The sequence below is a fragment of the Mesoplodon bidens genome (assembly GCF_964165515.1).
Source record: "Mesoplodon bidens genome assembly, chromosome: 11".
In the NCBI taxonomy this organism is placed as follows: Eukaryota; Metazoa; Chordata; class Mammalia; order Artiodactyla; family Ziphiidae; genus Mesoplodon; species Mesoplodon bidens.
Window position 1 is genome coordinate 28,868,449 of NC_138167.1, and position 25,041 is coordinate 28,893,489.

Consider the following 25,041-nt stretch of genomic DNA (forward strand, 5'->3'; position numbering starts at 1 on the left):
ATTTTTGTTTGCTTTGTTCATTTTTATATCCCTGACCCGCAGAATTAAGCCTAGAACAGATAGGTGTTCAATAAATAATATTCGTTAAATATGTAAATCAACCAATCAGACCAAAACAAGCCACGCACTTAAAGTTTGAGAAAAAAGTGTAGTTGTTTATCAGGAAGTCTGGCAGATAGGCATTTGTCTTACCTCACCCCTACCTCATGTATTTTAATTGCTATGGAAAAAGCAACTCTAAGACTGAGATTTTAAGAAGTTTTCTGGTAACTTCCGATTAACCTTATGTCCTGCTTACTTTACGGGTAGGGGTTCCTCTTTTCTAATTTTCTCACTCAGGTTTTCTAGGTATTGTCACCCATCACACTTGTAGCCAAAATTTTCACCTGGAAAGAAAGCGGCCTATGCAAACCCAAAGGGACATAAATAAACACAGAGATGTTTCCTTGGCTAGATATCTTAATGAATGAACACTCAAAGCCACAGGCACGATGATTAAATGCTATTTTTCAAAAAGGAAACTCACAAACCAAATCTTGAGTTATACCAAGATTTGAAACCATTCAAGTCATCTGACATTAAGTGGCTTGATAAGGGGTTCATTTGATGAGGAGACTGGGCAGACTGGGACAGCTAAATTACACAAGAAAGAAAACTGTAAAGGCACAAACTCATTTTCAGTAAGTCCCCTAGGCTAGTCAGGTAAAGAGCATTTGTGATCACATATTTTATTTGCTTTTGCAAATAAGTTTTGCACACATGAATTTTCATAAATGAGTCTATGGGCCCTAAGGAACTTTCAGATGGTAGCAAACAGAAACGTTAGTTTGTTTTGTTCACATTGTTAATATTGGTGCTGCCTTTACAAGAGACATAATGAAAATAAACTACTGCACCTAGGGAGCCTCAGGGAGGGGGAAGATTTAACTCCTGGAAATTATTTGTTTTTATTTGTCCTGTGCACCCCAGGATAGGGCTTCTCACCATTTTCTCACCTTGCAGAAAGCCCTTGTCACATTCTAGAGGAGTGATTTTCTTCTGCCAAAACTACCATGAAATTAAATATGAACAGCAGCAACAGTGGGTCTAACACCCACCAACACGTGCATGCTCAACATATACAAGGGGAACACAATCCAGAAAAGAACTAAAAGTTAAGAGCAGCCAACAATCTCAGGCCACTAGGATGAAGGGACACAGGCTAGGGTCTCCAAGAACTCCAAGTTCAATCCCATATATCTTGCATCTTGATCAACAGGGACCAAATGTTGCTGACCACTGGGCCCTGATCTCCCTCTTTCGGCAGTAGATGAGGGAATGCAGTTATTCTACAGTTCATAGGCCTAATAATAGCATCCATTCATCCATCCATCTAACTGTAGCAAGTAACAATAATATAATAGCACATGACATGGATTTTGTCATATAATGCTCACCTTATACAGCAATTAAATGACTGTTTATGGTTGAGACTAAGGCTTATAGACATAGTCATCTATCCAAGATCAAACAGCTAGTAAGTGGCATAGCAGGTACTTGGATTCAGGAAGCTCTAGAGACCCCACTCTAAACCAACACACCTCAGAGCAAGGTCTTGAGTACCTAGCATTGAGTTTGGCCTCTGTTTCCTCATTTGAAACTGAGGGAAGTAAGACAACCACACAACACAGAGTATCAGATGAGACATCATCTGCAAAGTGCCAGGGACAATGCCTAGTACCTAACAGGTACTCGACATAGTTGGTTCACTTCCCCCAGGTGTATAGAAACAAACAAAAAAAAAATTTCATCACTTCCTTGCAGGGTCGGGAATAGGTCTGGAGATAAAAAACCACATTCTTCCGTATAAATCCATTCACCTCTGAGACATTTCTTGTGAAAGTAATTTTAATCCTTCATGCTTGTGGAAATCATTTCAAAGTAAAAATACTCACACCTCATTCTCCGTGAAAGACATTAGAATTTGGTGCAGCTTGTCCTTGTCAGTAAGGCGTATTGTGTTAATGTTTTCCACAGCTGTGGGAGCCGTGCTATAATCAGACAACATCCTACTGAGGCATTGACGCACATCTAAAAAACCCACCAAGCCCCGAAAATGGAACGGAGAAACCTTTTCCAAATCAATTTTCCCTTTTGTCTTTCTTTGCGACTCTCAGGCTCCCTTCCTTTTCAGCCATTGAGTTGAACTCCAGGTAGAGAGAAACATTTGGCATGAAAATGATTCTCCCATAAAGCCTGACGTCTTTTAAATACTTACGAGAACTGTGCATTTCAAATATGCAGAGAATTCTATACAAAGAATAACTGTCTAGAAACCCATGTCATTTAATTCTGTTGCTCTTGTTTTCAACTTGTGTATAATACCACTTATGTCAAATGGAAGTAGCTACGCAGATTTTTTTTAAGAAAACCAAAAGAAAAAAGGGTTGCCTCTTGGGCAGAAAAAATATTTAGATTCTGCAAGAGAGGGACTCCTGAAATCCCTCATGTGACCTTCCTCAGAAACTATTCAAGTCATCTGGGAAATGACCCCAGCACGACGAATATTTGGGTTTGTTCTGCTTTTCAATTTACCACTCCATTTAAAAGAAATTAAAGCATCAACAACTGGTGTTTATGCAGGACTCACAAAGTACCTCAACAGCCGCATACATCTCAGCTTCATTCAAAAGCTGGGAAAGCAAATCAATGGAGGATAATGGAATGGGGTAAAACTAGCTCAGTCGGGGAGAAAACATATTTGCCTTCTCAGGTGCCTCTCCTCAAACGGGCAGAGAAGAGAAAAAATTAAAACTTGTTCCCCCATCACGATAAAGCCTACAATTCATCAAGGTGACCATCTGCCAATGAAACTGATAAGGAAAATGTTAAGGGTAAAACTTGCAACCCCCGTTAAGTGTTTTTCCCACTAAGGAAGCGTAACTTTTCCCTTTCATTCTTCCTCTACCTTCTATTTATGTTTCCAGTTAAGATTTGTCTATCTAAAAATCGGTAATGTGGCACTCACGAGCCCTGTTAGTAATGTATTCCTCTAAGCTACATTCTAAAACGAAGCAGGATCCATAAATCATGCCTCTTCTTGCATGAAATGAGAAATGCTACGGTCAACTGAAATTTCTGGAAAGGTGGAGAGGTGGAGCCACCCCAGTTATTTTTCTGCAATTTGCAATAATTGCAAATGCTTCCTAGGAAAAACTCAGCATCAGTAATCCTCCAGCTCACACGTAAGCTAAATCATCACAGCTACCTATGAGCAGGGAAACCCCAGTATGCACAGCATTGGGCATCCGGAGGTAAGAGGAGGGGCAGCAAACAGCTCTACCCCGTATCTGTCTGGAGCCTTTGTCTCTGATCATCCATCTCCTTCCTTTTCTGTACAAACCTATGGCTGACTCCTGCTGAGTCACCTAGTGAAGGGAAAACTGAGGAGACCTCCTGAGAAGTGAGATGTTGGCTTGGAAGTCCAATATGTTTATTCCAAGGCAAATCCATTCCACAATTACGTATCTATTCAACGTCTTAGAATGCACCGCATATTAATGAATCTTAGCCCCAGGAGGTTTCATTCGACAACACGTGGTATTTGGGGCTGTGGGGGGGAGGAAAGAAGGTGGTAAGAAAATGCCCCTCTCTGCTTTGATGGGGAGAGGAGGTTAGAATCATCACTATTCCATGTTGAATGACAGAATTTTCTCTCTCTCTCCCCGATGGCGCTGAGTAGAAAATTCACAAGCTCACCCAAACTGAATGAGCCTGTTGGGCTGGGTGACTGCACTTTTCAAATATGCTAGTCCCCATTTGGGGCTATTTTGTTTTAGAGTCTCTGTTTAGCTGTGTACTTACACTCGAAGCAAATGAATCACAAAGGGTGCAATTCTGTAAATCAAAAAATCAAGAAATAAATAGGCTAGCAACTAGAAAAAGCCAGAGAGGGACAAATCCCTGGCAATTGTTTTTCAAGCCTCAGCCCAGCTGTGTTTATTTCCAGCCGATATATATCCCACGAGGGTCAGGCTTCGGGCAGGAGGAGATGAGCACAGGGCCTGAGAGAGCAGACCAAAGTCGCTGTGCAGGGCGAGGACGTGGCTCTAACACGCCAGGGCCGGGCAGATGTCCTGGGCGCCTGTCCTGGGCGCCTCAGAGAGACAGCACAGCCTTGAAGCCAGACAGGCTCCATAGAGTCTGAAGTGTATTAAGTACACACAAGAAATGTGCATTTCAAATATGCTGAATTCTGTAAAGAGAAGAATGACTTTTTAAAATGCCAAGTCCCTTCGTTCTGTCACTGTTAAATTCAACCTGTGTATGATGCCACCTATGTCAAAGGGAAGTGCTATGGCCACTTCCAGACCAAAAAGGAGAAGAAGGAAAGAAAAGATGTGCCTTCTTGAGCAAAGAAAGACATTTAGGTTCTATAAGAGAGGTACCCGTGAAAGTGATCTTATTCAGAAACTATTCTGGTCACTGGGAAATAAACCTAGAACTATAAAGTATTTACGTTCATTCTACTCTTCAATTTACTACTCAATTTCAGAGAAATTAAAACATCAGCAACTGGTGTTTATGCAGGTGACACAATCTGCTGTGTCACCTTTAGTAAGTTTCTTAATGTCTCTGAACCTCAAGTTTCCTTACCTTCAAAATGAGAGCAGTAATGGCACCTATCTCAAAGGCTTATTGTGAGGCTAATGAGAGACCATAAGCAATGTGTTTAACACAATGTCCAGCACGTGGCAGGAATTTAACAAAAGGAAGCTAAAACTACCTGAGCCTGACGGCTGAGAAGTCCAGCTTCGGTGAACATTTCTACCACCATCAGCCATTCAGAAATGAGTCCAACACAGCCCAGCCACCGCTCCCTCTAACCTTAGCTGAGACTCACTGGCCTGCGAAGGCACTGGAGAGAGTCAATTTTTCAGACTGAAGAAGCAAGCTGTGTGCATGAGTTACCTGAAACTGTAGTGTACACACACACACACACACACACACACACACACACACCCCACATATTGTTTTAAAAGCTCTTTTAACCCAGTCCATCATGGAGCCTGAAATTCCCTAACTCGTTCACTCCTTAAGATACTTTGTTCATTTTAGGTGAGCTTAACAGACGATTACATGGAATCGAAGAACCATCAGCTACTTAACACTTGATAATAATAATCATATCTATCACAGATTCAACACCAGTTTGTACCAGTCAGCCCTGTAATCACTGATAATCCTCCCAACCATACAAGGTAGATATTGTGCCTATTTTAAGATGAGGGCACTGAGACCCAGAGACTAGGTCAGTGCTCACAGCCACAGAGCTTGTAAGTGATGGAGCAGGAATTCAAACCCAGTTCTGTTTAGCTCCAAAGCCTATACATTCTGCCACATGTTCCGCTACACCATGCTACCTCTGCTTTCATGAGAATTAGTTCTGCAGAAAATGCATTAGTACCCACTGTGGTAGAGCAGTTAGGGAGGGTCTTAAAGAAATAAAATTAAACACAATTTAAATGTATTTGGTAGCCAGCCTCCAAGACAGTCCCCAATGAACCCTACCTCCTGGTATCAATGCCTGTGTGTAGTCCCCTCCCACAGTGTATCAGAGTTGGGCTATGAAACCAACAGAGTATATCAGGAGTGATGGTAAGTCACTTCTGAGGCTAGGCTATAAAAAGCATGGTAGACTCGGCCCTGTTCTCTTTTGGACCACTTGATTTGGAGGAAGCCAGCTGCCATATCTTAAGGACACTCAGGCAAGAAACTGTGACCTCCTGTCAACAGCCATGTGAATAACTATACTGGAAGCAGATCTTCCAGCCCCCGTCCAGCCTTCAGATGACTGCTTCCCTGGTCTACACTTTGACTCCAGCCTCATGAGAAACCCTGATGCAGAACCACCCAGCCAAGCTGCTCTTTAATTCCTGACCCTCAGAAACTTTGTGAGATAATAACTTTGTTGTTTTAAGCTGCCCAATTTGGGGGTCATTTGTTACACAGCAATGAATGATACAGTACAAAAATCAGACAGAAGTCGGGGCTTAAAGAAAGCCTTGGGCTTCCCTGATGGCGCAGTGGTTGAGAGTCCGCCTGCCAATGCAGGGGACACAGGTTTGTGCCCCAGTCCAGGAAGACCCCACATGCTGCGGAGCGGCTGGGCCCGTGAGCCATGGCCGCTGAGCCTGCGCGTCCGGAGCTTGTGATCCGCAACGGAAGAGGCCACAACAGTGAGAGGCCCACATACCGAAAAAAAAAAAAAAAAGAAAGCCTTGGCCAAGGGGAATGAAGAAGGGTATTCACCAAAGGGTAATAAAAAGATCTGGTGTATGAGGATAGACAAAAAGGAGAGATGGGTTGAAGTGAGAAAAATATTGTAATAGTAGTAGCGAATACTTATACAGCAGTTCCTGAGCAGTGTTCAAAGTGCTGTTGATATATTAGCTCATTTAATCCTTACAACAATCCTATAGAGCAGTGGTAGAGTTATACCCACTTTACAGATAAGGAAACTGAGGCACAGAAGAATTTGCAGGCGTCATTCAGCTGGTAAGTGGTGAAGCTGGAATTCACCCCAGGCAGTCCAGCTCCAATTTCTGCACTCTTAACCACTCCACACACTGTCTCTCAGGTCAAAAGAGAAACTGGAGAAAGCAACAAAAGCCCTCCAAGTGGGTCAGGGGTCTGAGTAAACCCCAAGCTTTTGGTCTAGATTCCTTCATTATTGTTTTGATAAAGGTAATAATAAAGTACACCATAGAGCAATGTTCCACTGATTTCATTTTACCCTTAAAACACTCCCGGGAGAGAGGCAGAAGAGATACTATTATCTCCATTTTACGGAGGAGATACTATTGTCTCTATTTTACTGAGGCTGAGCGATGTTAAGGAATCACTTGGATCCCTCAATCTGAAATCAAATGAGTTTTCTTGGCAAATTAGGGAATTTTTCAACTTTAAGCAAATTCTGATATGTTGGAACTGCCTTGTTTACCTTACTCATTGATATTTGCATTTACCTGTTTACATTTCAGATTCCATGGACTAACAAAATAATAAATCAAAGAGGAAGCAACCCCATGAAAAGAACATGAAATTCATATACCACCTCAATTTCAACCAGAAGAAAACACATTCATAACAAAACACAATCACAGTAGTATTCAATTTAAGCAAACAAGAGTGGCAAAATTAAAGTCAAAATTAAACTGGCAAAATTAAAGAGCTCGGGGCCTCTTTCCAAGACAGTAAGATGGATTGAAATAACTACGGCTACCCCCACCAAAGATATAATTAAATTAAATATGCATGCCCATTGTTGGGGAATAATCATTACAGTAGCTCCCAAAGAAAAAGGTGTTTATTTCTAGTCAGTTGAAAAAATATATATTACTGAGTTTTCTTCCCCAACAATACAGCAATTGTGAAACCTACAGAAACATAGCAAAGCTAATGCCAGGCTTAAAATATGAAGGTGCCAATGGCAGAGAACTGGAGAGTTTCAGACAAACCTAACAGCTACACTATCACAGTCATAATTTTCTCTTCCTCCTCATGCCATCTGTCCCCCTCCCCCAAGCACTTCCATTTCATCTGAACTGCATGTCTATAGGCCCTTCACACTGTCTAATCACGAGGGTTTCTTTTTCTGTTTATACTAGGATTTCTTTTATTCGGGTGGAGGAGGACTAGGTGTGATCTGCCCGTTGTCTCACCAATTATTTTAGAAACAGTGCCCTCCCCATCCACAGCCTTCCTTCTCAGGTCTGCTATGGAGAATGATATTTGCATTAATGAATGTTTCCTCTGCTGTTACTGGTCAGGCACTTAGGCCTACCAGACCCTCGTGGCCCCGCAGCTCAGGTCTGTCTGCGGGCCTCTGGGTAATCAATCCTGTTTCTTGGCAGCGCTGTCAATCAGAAACTCCCCTGAGTGGCACCTAGCGACAGTTCCCAGCAGGTTGAACGTCCCCACTCCCTCTCCCCTTTAAGGTTTCATGGTAACACAGACTTTGAGCCTGCTGTGTTTCCATCATGGAGTGGAATTTGTTTTCATTTTTCTCTGCTTGTGTTGATTCTTTCCCCCTGCTTTATCCTCTCAAGACTATCATAGAAAATACAGAATTCAACACGAATTCCCCAGAGGGCTTCTTGGCCGTGGTTTCAATATACATTATCCTGTATTTCTCTTCTTTTCCTTCTCTTGATCTTTTGACACCTCAGACTCTATCCTGCCAATTGCTACAACACCACCAAATACACCACCATACATTTGACTTCTTCTCAGTGCCCATAAACCTGAACCAATTACCAACAGGGAACTGAGTTATTCTCCCCATGTCCAAACAGTCCCTAATTTTAGTATTACCAAACTATATTTGCAGAGACGGCACATGCTGGATTTTTCAGGACCACCCCAATTTCTTCTCTTCAAGCCTGTGGTTCCAAGCTTTGGTTTGGAAAATCAGATCGCAGCACGCTGCCAGAAGCCACACAAATGAGCTTATTTTAAGTAATTATTGTATTGACGTCTTTTTCCTTTGCTCACTCGGAAAGCCATCAGCACTAGAAAAATACGTATTGCAATTAGAAATTGCATCTTTATTTTCTGTTAAACCAAAAGGAAACCTTCTTTACTGCATGGCACACTGGAGACCGTGGCTCAGACCCTCTTGGGATTTGTGAGCACCACCTGTGCCCCACCCCACCAGCACTATTGCATGAGCTTGCACGCGCATGTGCGCACACGCACACACACACAATGGCTAGCCCTTATCCATTCTCAAGGTCATACTCAGAGAAGCCACAGCAATGATGGCATGAGGGGCATTAAGGAACGATCCTTTTCTCTCTACTTTCCTCAGGTCTTAGGTTTGTGTTTTCCAGGGTTAAGCACTCCTTCAGGCACTTTCCTCACACTGTCCACGTACAAGAAGCACCTAAGGCAACGGGCGATCTGTTCTCAGTATCTTGGCAGCTTCCCGCACACCCAAATGGGAATACGATCGCTTTCTATGAAATCTCTCCATAAAGAGCGAGGTTGGTCAGCACGAAAAGTATCAGTATATGAGCAGCCTTTAAGTGAGAAACTGGAGGAGTTTTCTTTCAAGGATTACTTCTAGGGACGTTTGAGCTATAGTATTTGCTAAGGTGGAGCATAAACAATGGCGTTAACATAGCTAAAGAATAAACCAGTAGATCAACAGGAAACTGAAGACAGCCTGAGGAAAGGGAGAGGGAGGATGTAATAGTAGTAACAGGCACTTATGATCACAAATCATGTGCCATCTCCGTGCTCAACACAGCACGTGCATTCTCTTTCGTAATCCTGACATACGTCCCAGATGGAGGACCTGAGAGGCAGAGTGAGGCTGCTCACCCAGCTAGGAAGTAGTGGAGCTACAACTCGAACCCCACATTGTCTGACTCCAAAACCCTAGGTTTTACTCACTTTGTTATTCTATGTAGTCAGCATTGTCCAGGGGAGAGGGTTAATGTCCCTGGATTCCAAACTCTCTTAGCTAAACGCCCTTTGCTTTGACTCTGTATCCACCGAATAGTGTACTTTGGCCTCTCTGGCGTCATGACAGGGGGAGTTTTGTGAGTGCTGTGAGAGTGGTTTCTCCCTGTGTAATGATGAATTGGTGGTGCCCTGCCTACCTCAGCCTCCTGAACTAAGAGTCAGGCCCCTCCAAACCGGGACCAGATCCTGGAATGCTCTACCTGCATGCAGCCCTCCTTTCTATAAAACCTCCACCACGTCCAACCTCCAGTTTTTACTTTTGTCTTCCGTAGACACCACACCTCAATTTCACGCTTTAGCTAAGGGCAAATGGCAAATGCAAACTCTTGTTAAGACTTTGAGGGCCTCACCCTCCATCATTTTAACTATATGCTCTTTTCCTCTCCTCTCCACGTAAGTATGTTTTCTTTAAAACCATAAGACCCCCCATTATCAATGTTCCTTGAAACTGGTTGACTCATACATACCAGTTTTATTAGTGCCACCACATTATCAGCTTGTCTTTGTCCAGTTTCTTGGCTCCAGTAAGAAGAAATAACTAATATTTGAGGTAGTCCCCTGATCACCATGCTAACAAAATCTTTTGTGTACATACATACGTATTTTGTTCTTATATATATAATACATTACATACAGCACCTATGTACAAAATACATTTTTATCTATCTGTTTTATCTAAAGAGAAAGTCTCTGCCAAGAACTGAGCTTTTACCAAGTCCTAGGCCGGTCATGCTCCAAAGGCCTGTCCTGCCTACACCCATCTATTCAGATATGACCTGATTCCACAGGGAGGATCTATGAACCAAGGGGTACCAGTATTAAAGCTCACAACCACTTATCAGGGCCTGATGTGAATGTGGCCTATCAGAGTCCTCTCTTGGTATTTGCCTGGGAAACACTGGGAGATGGATCTAGTGAGTGATGGTGCTGAGGGTAAAAAGGGGGCATGAGGTTGGGCTCGGGCCAGGACAAGCCGTGAGCATGCTGACGTTGTGAGGGGGCAGAAAGTCACAGTTGTCTAAAGAGGGTCGAGAACCTGCTTGGAACAGAGGAGATGGGACTGGAGTAGACACACGTGGAAAAGCGTGTGCCAAAGAATCTTGGTTTTCATGCTAATAAGCATGGTGGAGAAAGAATGAGGGATGCCTGGGGCTTGGGAGGAGGAAGAAAAGAGCAACAAAGCATCAAAGGAGGTTAGAAATGAGCAAATGACTGGCAGTCAAAGGCGTGGTTGGGAATCGTCTCACTTTGCTTTAAGCACCTATACGTCAGATTCCTTTAAAAAAAAAAAAAAAAGCAAACGTTTTGTTCTGAGCAGAAGATTCATGTAGCTGATCACATACCAAAGGAAAGACAGTGACTATGGTACAATGGTCTGTAAGTTTTATTAGTGTGAGCAGAATAAACAGAGGCCTAACATCCATTCCAGCTTTCTAGATGTGGCCTGTGGTCACGACCACTGCATTGTTGCTGGTCACAAACCTCCTGTCACTACCACTTAGCACCACGCACTATGCACAGTCCTCAGCCCAGTCCTGAGGCTCTCCAGTTCCATCCCAACACTGATCCCAGACTGGATATGAAACTCTTCCATAAACCCTCCAGTTTATAGGAAGCTTCCCTTTTCCTGTAAAGCAAACACATTTCTATTATGGCTGCTTACATGAGTCTTTTCACGATTCTTGCTGAATCCTCTACTTTCACTGGGGAAGCTGGACATGGAAGGGGGTTACTAAAAATTCAAGTCAAAAGTAAAATTAAAACACATTTTCCAGGCCCTGCAGAGTGTACAAAAATGGCTCCTTGCCTTAGCTGAGCTATGAGTACAATGGTGAAAACGTAGCACTTGGTATGTGGCCCGCAGCCACATACCATATATTTTACAATTATATCCCGGATGTCAAATGTCCGTGTTGGCATTTAAAGCCTACAGAGCTGGTGAGTGTTTAAAATGGTTCATGTCTACTTTCTGCAAAAGTTACAGTGAAGAGAAGACAGGTCTGTTTAACACAGCATGTGTTTTTCCTAACTCGCCAGCAACAAGTCACAGTAAAGAGTTACACAGGTACTTACTATTTATAACCCATGGCTACATCCACAAAATACTTCCTTCTCTGTCGATAGACATTGTCTTTAAATCCCTTAAACAGAAAAGAGATTAAGTTATTTAACAGTCTGCCAAAAAAATTAGCTGCAGAAGACCTAAAAAAAAAATCACTGTGATGTTTATTGAGTGTCCAATTCAAATGTAAATTTGTTTCCTTGGATAACCGCCTTGATGACACAGGCAGAAGCCAATTGTACTTACAGTAAAACCTCATTAAATTTGGGCTGTCTTAATTCGGGATGTGTGGGAATTCAGACTAAAGTTAACCTTTCCATGGAGTAGGCAGAATGGCTTAGTTAAGCAAATTGATATTGTGAAAAATATCCTTTGATTTTCAAGTATCATTTACATGTAATTGATCTTATTACAAATTAATCTTATCTGTTCATTAAAATAGGTCCCTTTAACATGGATTTTCCACTAAGAACCTAAATTTAATTGCTTTGTGTAAATTACCAATAAGTGTACATGTGTTAAAATTCTATCATTCAGAATAATCATCAACACCCCAAATTAGGATGAATAAAGAGGTTTTGCTGTATGTTATGAGTACAGCCACACAATGCAAAATCGATTACAAGGGATCCACACAAGATAGCAGGCTAGCTCCATTCCCCTCTGACTTCCTATGGCTCTGACTAGTCTTCAGCCAAGTTCAAGATTTTACCCATCATCATGCACTTGGGAAATTAAACATCCTGTCTGCCATTCTCCCATCAAGTGGAATCCTTCTAAAAGGACTTCCTGGTTTACTCAAGAATCTCCTCTTGTCAACAGACTTTCCATTTTCCTTTCCTTCAGGTACTTTCAGACAATCAGTCCTTTCCAGGGTTGTTTCTTCAGACAGCTGGAAGCCCAGCAGGAGTTGTTTCAATTTAACTTCTTACCTGCACAACCCCTGAAAACCCGAAGGGAAACCAGGACATGCTGACCAGTCTGAGAAGGGAGGCCAGGCAAGGAGACAGGCTGCAGGGGTCGTGGGCTCTGGGAGGAGAACTGGGACAGGCCCACAAAGGCCCGGACTACCTCTGCTCACCCAGTGTCCACTCAGACACTTACGCAAGGGTGCTGCTCAAGAGGAACCTCAACTCAGAGAAACTCGTTCTGTTCTCTCTTCCAGCTGAAGGAGAACTGGCCTTGAGGTCAGAAATCTTCACAGGACCGTATGCTGAACAGAAACAAAGAACGTCCATTGCCAACAGCCTTTCTCTCAGGAAAGACAAAAGGTCACTAACAGAGGGAGAGAGCGAGTGCCCTGAGGTCACCCAAAGGCCCTGCAGAAGTGAAGTACCCCTGCCCTTAAAGCTAGAACTTTCTTTCTTCTGCTACAAATTGGGAGTTTTTAAACTGGAGTTCATAGGCAGGCTTGCGGAGCCTTCAGATGTGTATATGCAAAATTTGTGACCATAGTTACAAAATGTGTGACCACCTTTACAAATGGGTATGTGAGCTAAGAAAAGGTCTTATGCCATAGAGGGTAGACATGGTCGCTAGAAAGAATGAATTTCAACACTCACTAGTCACAACAAGCAACCTGGTGGTGGTAAACAAGAATTCCAAGCACCTTGATTACTCAAAAAGAAAGCAGCCCGTGACAAAAGGAAAAGAGTTATGTGAAAAGCTCAGCATCTGTTCCCTGGTTCCTGCCAAACCGGACACCATGGTAACAGCACCATAATCTGCTGGGCTTCCTAAGGAATCTCGAGTATCTCTCCTTGGCAAACACCTGCACCTTTTCCAGGCATGAAAGAGAGTGATTTACTCATCATGCCTCATCAGCTTAGTGTGGCGGTGATTACACAAGTGCTATGGGTGAACCAGAGCTTCCAGCATTGAACTGTGGACTGGCAAAACAAGACAGGGATGCTAGCTACACTAGCGATTACAGAGACACAGCATTCCTTGGCCAGCCATTCTAAATTGATGCGAGGGATAAGGTTACCAGATAAAAAGAGAGAACACCCATGCAATATTTGGGGCATACTTATAAAAAAAAATTTGTTGTTTATGTGAAATGCAAATTTAACTAGGCATCCTATATTTTTATTTGCTAAATCTGGCAACACTAGCACTCAGAGAGTATCTGCTGCACACCACCCTTCCTCTCTCAATTTAAATCAAGAGGAACTTGATTTAAATCAAGACCCAGCTGGCACCCAAAAGTGCTCAGCTGAATCTACGTTGGCTATCCCAAAAAGTCAACCTGGGGGAATACTGGAATCATTTGCGGAGCTTTAAATAACACTCCAAACCTGGACACATTCCCAGAGGTTCTGATTTAAGCACTCTGAGGTGAGACCCTGGCATAGGAAATTTTTTTGTCCTCCAGAGATTATCTGAATGGAAAGCTAGGGCCGAAAATCACTGAGTTAGGACATCAGTTCTCAAACTTCAGAGTTATCAGAATCTCCGGCAAATCTGTTTAAATGCAGATTCCAGGGTCCATCCTGGAAATTCTCATTCAGTAGGCTTCAGATGAGCCTCAACATATTGCATTTTTAATAAGCACCTTATGCAGGGACATTGAATCACACTTTGAAAGACCCTCTCAGTGTAGATCCTTGCTACTCAAACTGTGGTCCGCAGACCTCCACTGTAAGCCTCAACTGGGAGCTCACTAGAAATGCAGAATCTCAGGTTCACCCATCTGCATTTTGCAAAGATCCTCCACGTGATCTGCTTGTCCATTAAAGTTTAAGATGGACGGACCTACATGTTTAACCCTTTCTAGGGAGCCTCAGCAGCCTGACACATTCCAAGCCCCTTCTGAGCCATCTCAGCACAAGAGTGCCATCCTAACGTAATAATCCCTGCCTTAGGACTGGAATTATTCCCAAGCACAAAAATTCCTTAGAGACTTTTTTCTATCTTCATCAAATAATAACTCATAAAAAACCACTAACTTACCAATATCAAATTGTGCATAATGAATATTTGGTGTGCTTATAAAAGAAATACATATGGTAAAAAAAAATGATGATGAGGTAGGAGATTGCTAAGTACTCGCAATTATTTCAAATGGCTGCATAGAAAATAAGAGAAGGTATCATAAGGTGGGTGTAATTAGGAGTAATGGAACAAAATTAAGCCCAGGAAAATTTATGCTGGGTATTAGAATAAATTTTTCACAGCAAGGTCAGTGGTTCCTGTGGTTGTTCTGACCCCCTTCTCCAGGCTAAGTAATTTCCAAACTAGACTAAGGGGAGCATTTAGAAATAAGAGGTTAGCAAAAAATCCTTTACTGTCCAGGCATTGATCAGGATGATTTAATACAGCATTTCCTTTCTTGGAATTAAGCATTCACTCTTGCCAAAATGCTTTCCAGTTGTTTTATTAACTAGGCTTTTCAAACACCCCCTTTGAGCTCAATAAGCATTTTATTTCCACTTTTTACATAAAGAATTTGAGTTGCAGAAGTAAAGGAACTTGCCCAAGGTCATCCTGCAAATTAACAGCTGGTATCTGGGCAGTCCTGTTACTGCTAAGCTCTTAAATCAGGCTTCTGTGCTAATTCTGACTCCTCTGAGGTGGGGAAGGGGAAGATAGACAAATGGATGATCATTAAGACACTTCTGAGTATTTTTCTAAAGTTCAGGAGCCTTACACGTGAACTGCTGGGAATTATGCTGGCAAATATAACACACTGTGTCTTTGAGCGAATTCAGCTTTTTGAAAATCGTGGAATTGAATCAGGTTTTTTTGACCATTTGTTTGAATGGTATGCTATGAATTGGTTTGAATTTGTATTTTATGCCAAAAGACTGGTTTGACTGAGAAATTCCCTCTTGCTGAAGTTGTCAGTTTCCTTTAAAGCAATGGTTCTCAAACTGAAGTGTGGGCTTGTTAAAACCAGCTCCCAGGTGATACTGATGTGGCTGGTCCCAGGACCACACTTAGAGAACCACTGCATACCGTCTCACTATCAGATTTCCAGATATCCTCCATTTAAGTAAAATGAATATCTGAAAACCATTACCCGCAGACCACAAAGTCTCCTATAAGCATGACCAATCTGCTTGGGTTTCACCCTTTAATATGCTCATTTTTAGAGAAGGGGCACCGGGGGTGGGGGGGAAAGTTGCTTGTAACAAATGAGTATATTGATTGCTTCCCCCAGACTATTAACTGTACTTCATTCCGACCATAAAGAGGCTCCAGGCCTCGTGTATTAAATAAAAACTGATGTAAAGGGGGAGAGAGAGAATAATGGGAAATGCTTACTACATATCATATTTCTTTAAAGGTGGTCATTTTTATTGGAGTAGAGGAGAGATGGCCATAAATAGATTCAGGGTAGATGGGGAAAGAGAGGCATCTTCCATTATGGTCTTATTCTATCACCCTCTGCCTTTCCACTGAGACTGAAGTCCGCCACATTACTCTACCCCTTGCTACCTCCAATCAAGGAAAATAGCAAGGAGAATTTTACTCTCTCACTGAGCCCCATAATGCCTAGTTCTCCCCAGTTTCCCAACGAGGTGATCAATTTCAGTTCATTGTTTTTCCAAGGGTCACCATCTTCAAGTATATTTCAGGTTGTCTAATTCTACGGAAATATTCTCCAAGGTTTATACGCCCCTCCTCTCTCCAACCCTTTTAAAAATAAATGCTAGGTGGAAATGCCATCCTTCTAACCTGCTTCCAGCCAACGCATATGTACAGGGAAACTATCACTTAAAAGTCTGCTCTCAGTTATGGGGAATAAATAATAAATTGCTCTATAATACAGCATTACAGCACAGAATATGGCACACTGCCTGGCAGACGGGCAGAGCTGGAGGAGCACATGTGGAATGGATTTTACTGCACACTTACTGGGTGATCGGCATCCAGCTCAGAACCATACATGAGAACTCTGTGAGAACATTTGTCTAACTCAGAGATCTTCCGGGGAAACCAGGGCACATCCTCTAGCTCTGCTGGAAACACAGTGCAGGTTCAAAATATTAGCTCACAGATTGTATTTTCCCCTTTGCAACATTTGTCAGATTGCAAAATCACCCGACAAGCAAAAACTGGCCTTGCCTTCTTCCTCTGTCCAAATGTTCTCTGGCGGATTCAGCGTCACAATCGTGGTTTGAAATTTCAGTGACTGAATGAGCTCATTGAATTCCGTTTTGCCACACTCACAGTCCACAAAGATTTCAACTTCCGAACTTCTTCGCCGGGATTTCCTGGACTCAATATGAACCATGTTGACATGTTTTTCCTGTGGAAATATAAGCAACATCTCTTAATCACATTCATGGCACAATAAAAGGGATGCCATGGGCTGCTCTTGTTCAACTCATAAGCAAAAAGGTACCAAGTGCCCACAAAAGAGGAAGAGACAACCTTCTCACCGTTTGCTTGACTAAAACATGGAAATGTTTTCCAACCATTGTCTCTATTAATAAGAACAGTAACTGTGTGTAGGATTTCCTGTCTCATTTTTAACAAGGGGAGGACATTAAGATATATAAAGGGCCCTATAAAATGTGTGATAATTATGAACTTTTATCATTTCCCAGATCGGTCCACATCCCACTGGTGGTATGCATGACTGTTTGGGAGGAAATTAGTTTATTGTCATGTAATCCCCAGATTTATTTATTTATTTGTATATATTTTCAAAAAAACCCTAAAACTCAAACTACTGATTTTCTGGTAGTATAACATCTCTTTCTGAAATAAAGCTTAAAATCTTGGAAAAATAATTAATAGTATGAATAGCAGGCAAATGAGGCAGAAACTGGGAAGGTGATATGAAAATGACTGAAGTTTGGGAAACACTGGCCAAAGTGTGGCCCCATTGTAGGGGAACAAAAAAAAAGGAAGCAAGAAAAGTAGCGAAGAAAGGATCTCTGCAGGCAAAAAAAAAGAAGAAAAAGAAGAAGAAGAATCCCTAATGGAACCACTTAGTAACTGGTCTCTTTCAGCAACCTCCAGGCTAGCTCCATGCCCAAGGATGTGCTGCTGCAACTATCGTGATGGATTCCATGGGTAAAATCTCCTTACAATAAGGAGTTTGTAGAAGGGCAGCAATTTAATACTTAAATCTCAGGCTTAAATTTTCCCAGTGATACAGTCTTCCTTTGTCCTGAGTTAACTGAAGACTAAGTTCTCCTCTCCACCCTAACCCACCCCCAAATAAGCAGATCTCTCCCCATCACTCCATGGTACACTCTGATTATCAGCACAATTCCAAATACAATCCTGGATGACCTCAGAATTTTCAGCACAGCAGCAGATAGGTAGTTTCCGGTACCAGACTAAGATAAAATCTGATGGCATCCTTCTCAGTATAAAGAAACTAGTCTTTTGACCAGGACACTAAATGCTCTATTTCTGTTTTTAATAACTTTTGCAATAATGCCATATTTTCTAAATCGGCAGATAATAAAGGTAAGACTAAAGGTAAGATAATAAAGGTAACATTAGGTTCAAAGTTCAAGAGTCTTCTCACACACTGTGTCACTTTGGACTTTTAAAGCAAAGTGGATATTTTTAGACAAGGAAACTGAGGTCCAGATGGGTTAAGTGATGTAACTAAGACCCCGTGACTAGCTGATGGCCGAGTGAAAACTCATGGCTGCTTACTCCTTCTCCAGGGATTTTTGCACTTCACCCAGCTGTCTAATTGAATTGCCCTGCCTTTGGGAACTGTATGGAGACAGTGCTGGATGATATAATTATGTGTAAAATATTTCCCCAGATTTCCATTACCACTCTTTATGGTGCCTGATCCTTTCTTCAAGGTCAAAAGAGAACAAGGAAATATTTGCAAAAACAGGCTGCTAATTCCCCCTCTATGGTCATCAGAGAGGCATCACAATAATGCCTCATATCTGTACACTTTACAAAGCACTTCCACTCATATTATCTCATCACAACAACCTGTTACGTGGGAATTATTATTGCTATTTTACAAATGAAGCAATTGAATCTAGGAAGCAGCTAGTGATTAGCCAAGCCAGGAGAACACAGGTCTGAATCCTCTGACTGCAACTCCAACCCTCTTTCCATTGCACCAGCAGCCCAAGGCACCATGCAGAGCTAGGCTCCCTATCCTACAGCTCTAATCACAGCCCGTGCCCCCAAACAAAATGCACTGGCAAAGCAGGCGCTTGCTGAAGGGTAGGGGAGCCATCAGGTGTGCCCTGGCAAAAAGGCAACAGTTTTCCTGGCCTTTTATAACCTCCCCCTCAACGGGGCTCTTTCTTGAGGTTACAAACCACCCACCTGGGCTTAGGAAAAGGCTACTACATTTCTACAAGATAAAAAGAGAGCTAGCCCTAGCTCATACATACGGAGAATGACTCATCTTTACAAAAGACACATTAAGTTCTTGAAACAATGAGGCTTCAGGGAATATCGAGTACCTATACTAATATATCTCATTTTATGCAATAAATGTGCTCTAGGACATGTGCACGATTCAAATGTGAACAAATCAAATCATGCTGCAGGCTCTTGATGTTTAAAGATACGCTCTTTGACCGCTTTTGTGTTTGCATTTCCAGGTGTGAGTCTCACTTTTTAATTACTGACTTCCTCACCTGGCAACAGTCTGCAGAACTACTAATAGGCTGACGCTGAATTAATAAAACACGGTTTCCACAAATCTGCTTATTTCATTGTTTGACAGACCAACTTGTCTTGTAAAGCCTCATGAAGCTTGGTTTCTTTGAAACTTGCAACACATTATCCAGAAATAGTTCAGTAATATTTCATAACAGGTGACAAGTTTGTAACCCGGCACACAGACGCTTTTAAAGTTAGATAATGATATTTTACATTCACCTGAAAGAGTTTCAGTGCTTTGACCAATCCACCAACTTCATTTTTCAAGGAGAATACAACTGCCATCTTGCTGCTCTCGGTAGCAGCGTCACTTTTGCTGCTTCCCTTGTTGCCTTTTTTATCATCATTTTTGCCAGTGTTGGTTTTATTTAGCTTCAAGAACGTAGAAACACACACACAAAAGTATTAGTTAGGATTCCAGAGTTCTCTATAACTAGATTCTTTTTCAGACATTCCATTCATACGCTGGAAGCCCCAGCAATCACACAAGCTCGAGGAGAAGTTGCCAAGTCACTCATAACTTTCAGTCGTAAGTACAAGTCTAATTTACTCAGGGACAGTATTTTCCAATGCTGAAAGATATCACCAGTGGTTGAAATTAAAGGGGAATCATACTTGCTTCACTTTAAGAGCAACAAAAATCTCATCATCATAAAGTATAAAGTATCATGTATGAATAATTCCTGTCTTTCTTTCTAGGTTTATTTTACAGCATGAAATTTGATGTTAGCCTAGCTGAATCATATAGAAGTTATATTAATTACTAAACGTAACAAAATTAAGACTAAACATATATTTTTCACAATAATTTTTGTTTCGATTAAATCTTAAAAACAAAATATTCGTTTTGTTCTGAAATATGTCAGGACAGGCACTAAAACTGATCACCTTACATTCTGTAATTAGATCCACACTGTCAATGTGAATCTATCTGCAGAAGTTCGCCACACAGAGTGTATTCAATTAAGGCCATCTGTGTCAGCAGATGATATCTGAAAAGTGGCTATTAAAATTCAGCCACAAGAAAAAAGTAAAGAAAAGAAAGAAAGAACTAGCTCATCATCAGGATCCAAGAGTAGAAATGAGAAACTGGAAAAGATTACCACTTCATTGGCCAGTCAAATACTATAATACATGACTAAGTAATGACTCTTAGTCTATTGGCTAAAGACAAAAACGGCAGATTCCAGAAACTCAGATCGCATTGCCAGAAATACACAATTAAAAAGCTGGAAACTTTTACTTAACAGACAAATCAAATTAGAGTGTACTTTTTCGTGTTCTTTATACGCAAATGAAGAACTGGGCAAACAGAACTTTCTCCCTGGCAGAGAGTAATAGAATGCAGTCATTCCAATCTATTACTTCCTCATGAAACTGAAAAATGTTTATTTGATATGGAACCCAGTGAATAGTGCTTTGCCATTTTCTTCCTCTGATTTCTCTACTGGCTTTATTTTCACACAGTTACTATTGCCTCATTCACTAGATTTATATGTCATAGAAATAAATATTTTATAATTTATGACTTGAGGGAGACAAGAAGTTTATATAGGCATTGGCACTTGACAGTATGTTTAGTCATTAAAAGCTCAAATGTAGTACTCTCAACATCTGCCACAGATCTTATATATTTAAGTAGCATTTTTTATATGAAAGTATTATTATACATTAACCATAACTCTGAGTTTTCCTTGTTTTCCTTCTAGCAGTTCATTATGGCTTCAGAATTCCTCATTGTAATATCGCATTCAAATATACATGGTATTTAAATGTTAGAAAACCTACGTACGTTTTTAGACTCATTTTTGCAAACTGATTTAAACAGTTCTCCAAAACTTGCCCTGATTACTTTTCAACATTTTTAGGAGTAATAATATACCAATACAATACAACCCTCTGGCACATATTCGGAGCTACAATACTAAAACAGATTTTTCTATGATACAGACTGAATTGCAATTGGTTGATAAACTCTGGTAGACAGTAATGAAATATCATTTAATATTTTTAATAACTAGAAATCTGAATACATTTTTCTTTCACTATCTTTTTTATTAAATCCTATGACTATTACCCCATATCAGGATCTAAAATCCTGCAAAATATTACTTTTTTATTCTGTTATTATTTAAACACAGAAACTGCCTTAAACATTGAAATAAGTGGTGCATTGCTTTCATTACTCCATCAGTTAAACCGAAAAATAATGGAGTAATAAGGAACACAGGAAAACTTTTGAGAGGAATCTGATCTTTCTCTTATTCCAATAACCAGCACCTACAGACAAAAACAGAAAATATTACTTTGTGTTTAAAGACCAGGTTTTGTAGATGGAAGGGGGTACAGAAGACACAATAATCTTGCAGGAACCATAGAAATCTATTTAATTTCTTCTCCCTGTTCCAACTCATAATAAATGGACTTACAAAATTCTGCACACTTTTTTTCAGTTTTGATATAAGACATTGGTTTATACAGCCTCTCATTCATAATGTTTGGGAACTTCTTTACTTTCAACTTATAAACTTTGAGGAAAGGAAGTTTAGCACGTAGCGATCAGGACACACGCTTTACTTCATGGAGAGAGAAGGAAGAGTGGAGGCAGGTTAGACAGATGATAGAGGAAAGAATTGAGGTGTTTACAGCAGGTGTCCAAATGGCAAGGATAACTATTGCTACCCTAGAAAACACTCCTCTAGAGAGTGCCAGCTACTCAGTACTCACTGTTAAGCTGCCAAGCAGCTGATGCTCTTCGGGCACTGCTGAATCCAGAGAAAGCCCTCTCCTTGCCCAGTATTTACTAGAAAACATCATCATTGCCGGCTGCATGGATTCCGATGTAATTCTCTCTCTGCAGCAGGGGGGACTAGAGGGGCAGTAGCAGCGCTGGTGCAGATTGAGAGGAAGAGGCGTGCGAGCAGTGGACCTCTCAGGGCGCTGCCCAGAACCCTGGTGCTGAAGAAAAAGCAATGTGAATCTTCCCCTCCTCAGGCTCCTTTATATGAGTGACTGCGCACTGATGGAAGGCTGATTAGAAAGGAACTCATTTCTGGCTGCCGATGGCCACAGTCAGATTACAGACCTGAAGCCTGGGGTTATCTGTGTTTGTGGTGCTATTTGTTTCATAGGTCGAGTAGCAGTTTGGGCATGGGTGGTGGAGAACAATATCTAACTGTGTTATTTGTAAAAGAAAACATCTATCCCCTGACATTAGCTCTCATCTCTCAAACCTGCTACTGGCAAGTTAACCTCAGCCTTTAGGTAACTATGAATTCAAAGTTTTCCAAGGAAAATAATTCAAGAAAGATCAGCAATGCAGAATCCCTAAGCCATTTTACTTTATGTTAATAAGCTTTTTCTGATCTGATGTGTTATGACTGTGTGTGTGCACTTGTGTGTGTGATGGCGTTCATAAAATGCACTGCTTTCCAATCATGTGATGCCACTATGCAATGATGTTCAGGCAACTGTATTGTAAAGGAAATGTGAGGCTGTGATTTAGCCACATATAGGTACAGTTGAGACACTAACCCTAGAATCTTCCTAAGTGGGAAGGAAAAGGAAATGAAATGCCCATATAGTCATTCCTTTGATGACTTGAAACTAGAACAAGTCCAACAATTTGAAATGCACAGATTAGTTGATGTACTTACTATTCAAACTTTAGTGAGCCAAAAAATAACCATGGAAAATATTACTAGCCTCCTGAAGGATGGAAGACTCTTGACCAAGTGGACTTGTTTGACTGTAAAACTAAACAAAACCTAGGACTGGCAGTACTTGTCTACATAGAAAACAGGATGAAACTTTTTCAAAACAGGAATGGATGAACAAAAATTAACTGGATTTTAATTGTTTCTGGAGTCTGGAGGGGACATAATTATTACTTGATCTAATTTTTGAAATATTAAATATTTGGCTTGAATTTCCTCTAAAAATCAGCTCTGATAACCTAATAGGAAAGTGAAGTTTAAATACGTTGATTGGGACTTCCCTGGTGGTCCAGTGGTAAAGAATCCACCTTACAATGAAGGGGATGAGGGTTTGATCCCCGGTCAGGGAACTAAAATCCCACATTCCGCAGGGCAACTAAGCCCGCGTGCTACAACTACTGAGCCCACGCACTCTGGAACCCGCACACCACAACTAGAGAAGAGGCACGCCACAACTAGAGAGAAGCCCGCACACCACAACAAAGAGCTCATGCCACAACGAAACATCCCGCACGCCTCAATGAAGATCCCGCGTGCCGCAACTAAGAAAACCCGACGCAGCCAAAAATAAATAAATAACTACATTGATTGAAGTAATAATAATAATAGTTAATATTACTGAGTGCTTAGTATTTGCCAATTCCTATTCTAAACACTTTTTTAGATAAAAATGTGATTCATCATCACAACAACACTTACAATGCAGTAACTATTGTTTCCATTTGATATAAGGAGAAACTGGGGCACAAAGAATTTAGGTAACTTGCCAAAGGTTTACACAATTAAAAAGTGGCTGAGGCAGGATTTAAGTTCAGGCAGTCTGGCTCCAAAATCCATGCTCTCAACTATTACATTACACAGCCCCTTGAGTATGCCAAACAAGGTAACTCAAGAAAGTAGGTAACTTTCAAAAAGTACTTTCAAGAAAGTAGGTAACAAGGTCCCTCAAGGTAGGCTCAAGAAACCATACATGGATTACTTCAGCTAGAACAGGATTTGGGAAGCTGTGTAATTTGGGGAAGCTGTAAAGATTTGCTAAGCACTCACTCTGTTAGCCTAGGGATGCAAAGATAAATGAGATACAGTACCTACCCTCAAGCAAATCACAGACTAGCTGAAAGAAATATACGTGCAAATAAATAAGTGAAATAAAATACATTGAATCCTCTGCAGAAGACATTAGAAGCACAGAGGACACAGTGCTCAATGTTATTGATATTTCTAATAAGATGAGTTTCCAGAAAGTGGTATTTGTTATGTTCTGGCTTTTTTTTTTTTTTTTTTTTCTTGCGGTACGCGGGCCTCTCATTGTTGTGGCCTCTCCCGTTGCGGAGCACACGCTCCGGACGCGCAGGCTCAGAGGCCATGGCTCACGGGCCTAGCCGCTCCGCGGCATGTGGGATCTTCCCGGACCGGGGCACCAACCCGCGTCCCCTGCATTGGCAGGAGGACTCTCAACCACTGCACCACCAGAGAAGCCCTGTTATGGCTTTTAAAAGGAAAAATGGGCTTCCCTGGTGGCGCAGTGGTTGAGAGTCCGCCTGCCGATGCAGGGGACACGGGTTCGTGCCCCTATCCTGGAAGATCCCACATGCCGCAGAGCGGCTGGGCCCGCGAGCCATGGCCGCGGAGCCTGTGTGTCCGGAGCCTGTGCTCCGCAACGGGAGAGGCCACAGCAGTGAGAGGCCCGCGTACAGCAAAAAAAAAAAAAAAAAAAAAAAAAAAAGGAAAAATTTTATAAATAAATTTCATAATTTATCCAAAAAAATAAATAATATTCAGTGAGTCACCAAATCCTTGTTGATTCTTATTGACATTCCTTTTTCTAGTCATAACTGCCACCACTCTAGTTGAAGCCTTTATCAATTTTCTTCCCTCTAACAGACTGTCCTGCCTAGACTACATCCTACTAAGGCATCATTTTCATTAGGCTATAGTCCCAATACAAAAATAATAAATGCTTCCTTTTAAAATATAAATTTGTTATCCTGGCATTCAAATTTCCAAATAATCAGTCCTTCAATCTGTCTTTCAAGTTTAATAGTTGTCTTCCAAAAACTTTTCTTCCCTTGGTGTTCCTTTTTCCACCTCTCTGAAATTTTTAAAATTTTTTGTTTGTTTTTCTTTTAAATTGCTTCTTAAATT

General features: G+C 41.3%; 1 protein-coding gene across 2 annotated transcripts in view; it reads right to left on the reverse strand.

Annotated features, from left to right (window-relative positions):
• TPH2 (tryptophan hydroxylase 2) overlaps positions 1–25,041 on the reverse strand; it is a 111,668-nt gene that overhangs the window by 74,353 nt on the left and 12,274 nt on the right. The window contains exons 2-6 of one of the 2 annotated variants that reach the window (XM_081248855.1): positions 21,908–22,138; positions 19,400–19,552; positions 16,643–16,826; positions 16,433–16,533; positions 11,584–11,651 (exon numbers count right to left, since the gene is read on the reverse strand). In XM_081248855.1, the coding sequence (XP_081104981.1) occupies positions 11,584–11,651; positions 16,433–16,533; positions 16,643–16,826; positions 19,400–19,552; positions 21,908–22,012 (611 nt within the window). In that variant the 5' untranslated portion in view covers positions 22,013–22,138. Of the gene's footprint in view, positions 1–11,583; positions 11,652–16,432; positions 16,534–16,642; positions 16,827–19,399; positions 19,553–21,907; positions 22,167–25,041 lie in introns of those variants that run through there. The other variant, XM_081248854.1, reaches the window with a different exon arrangement.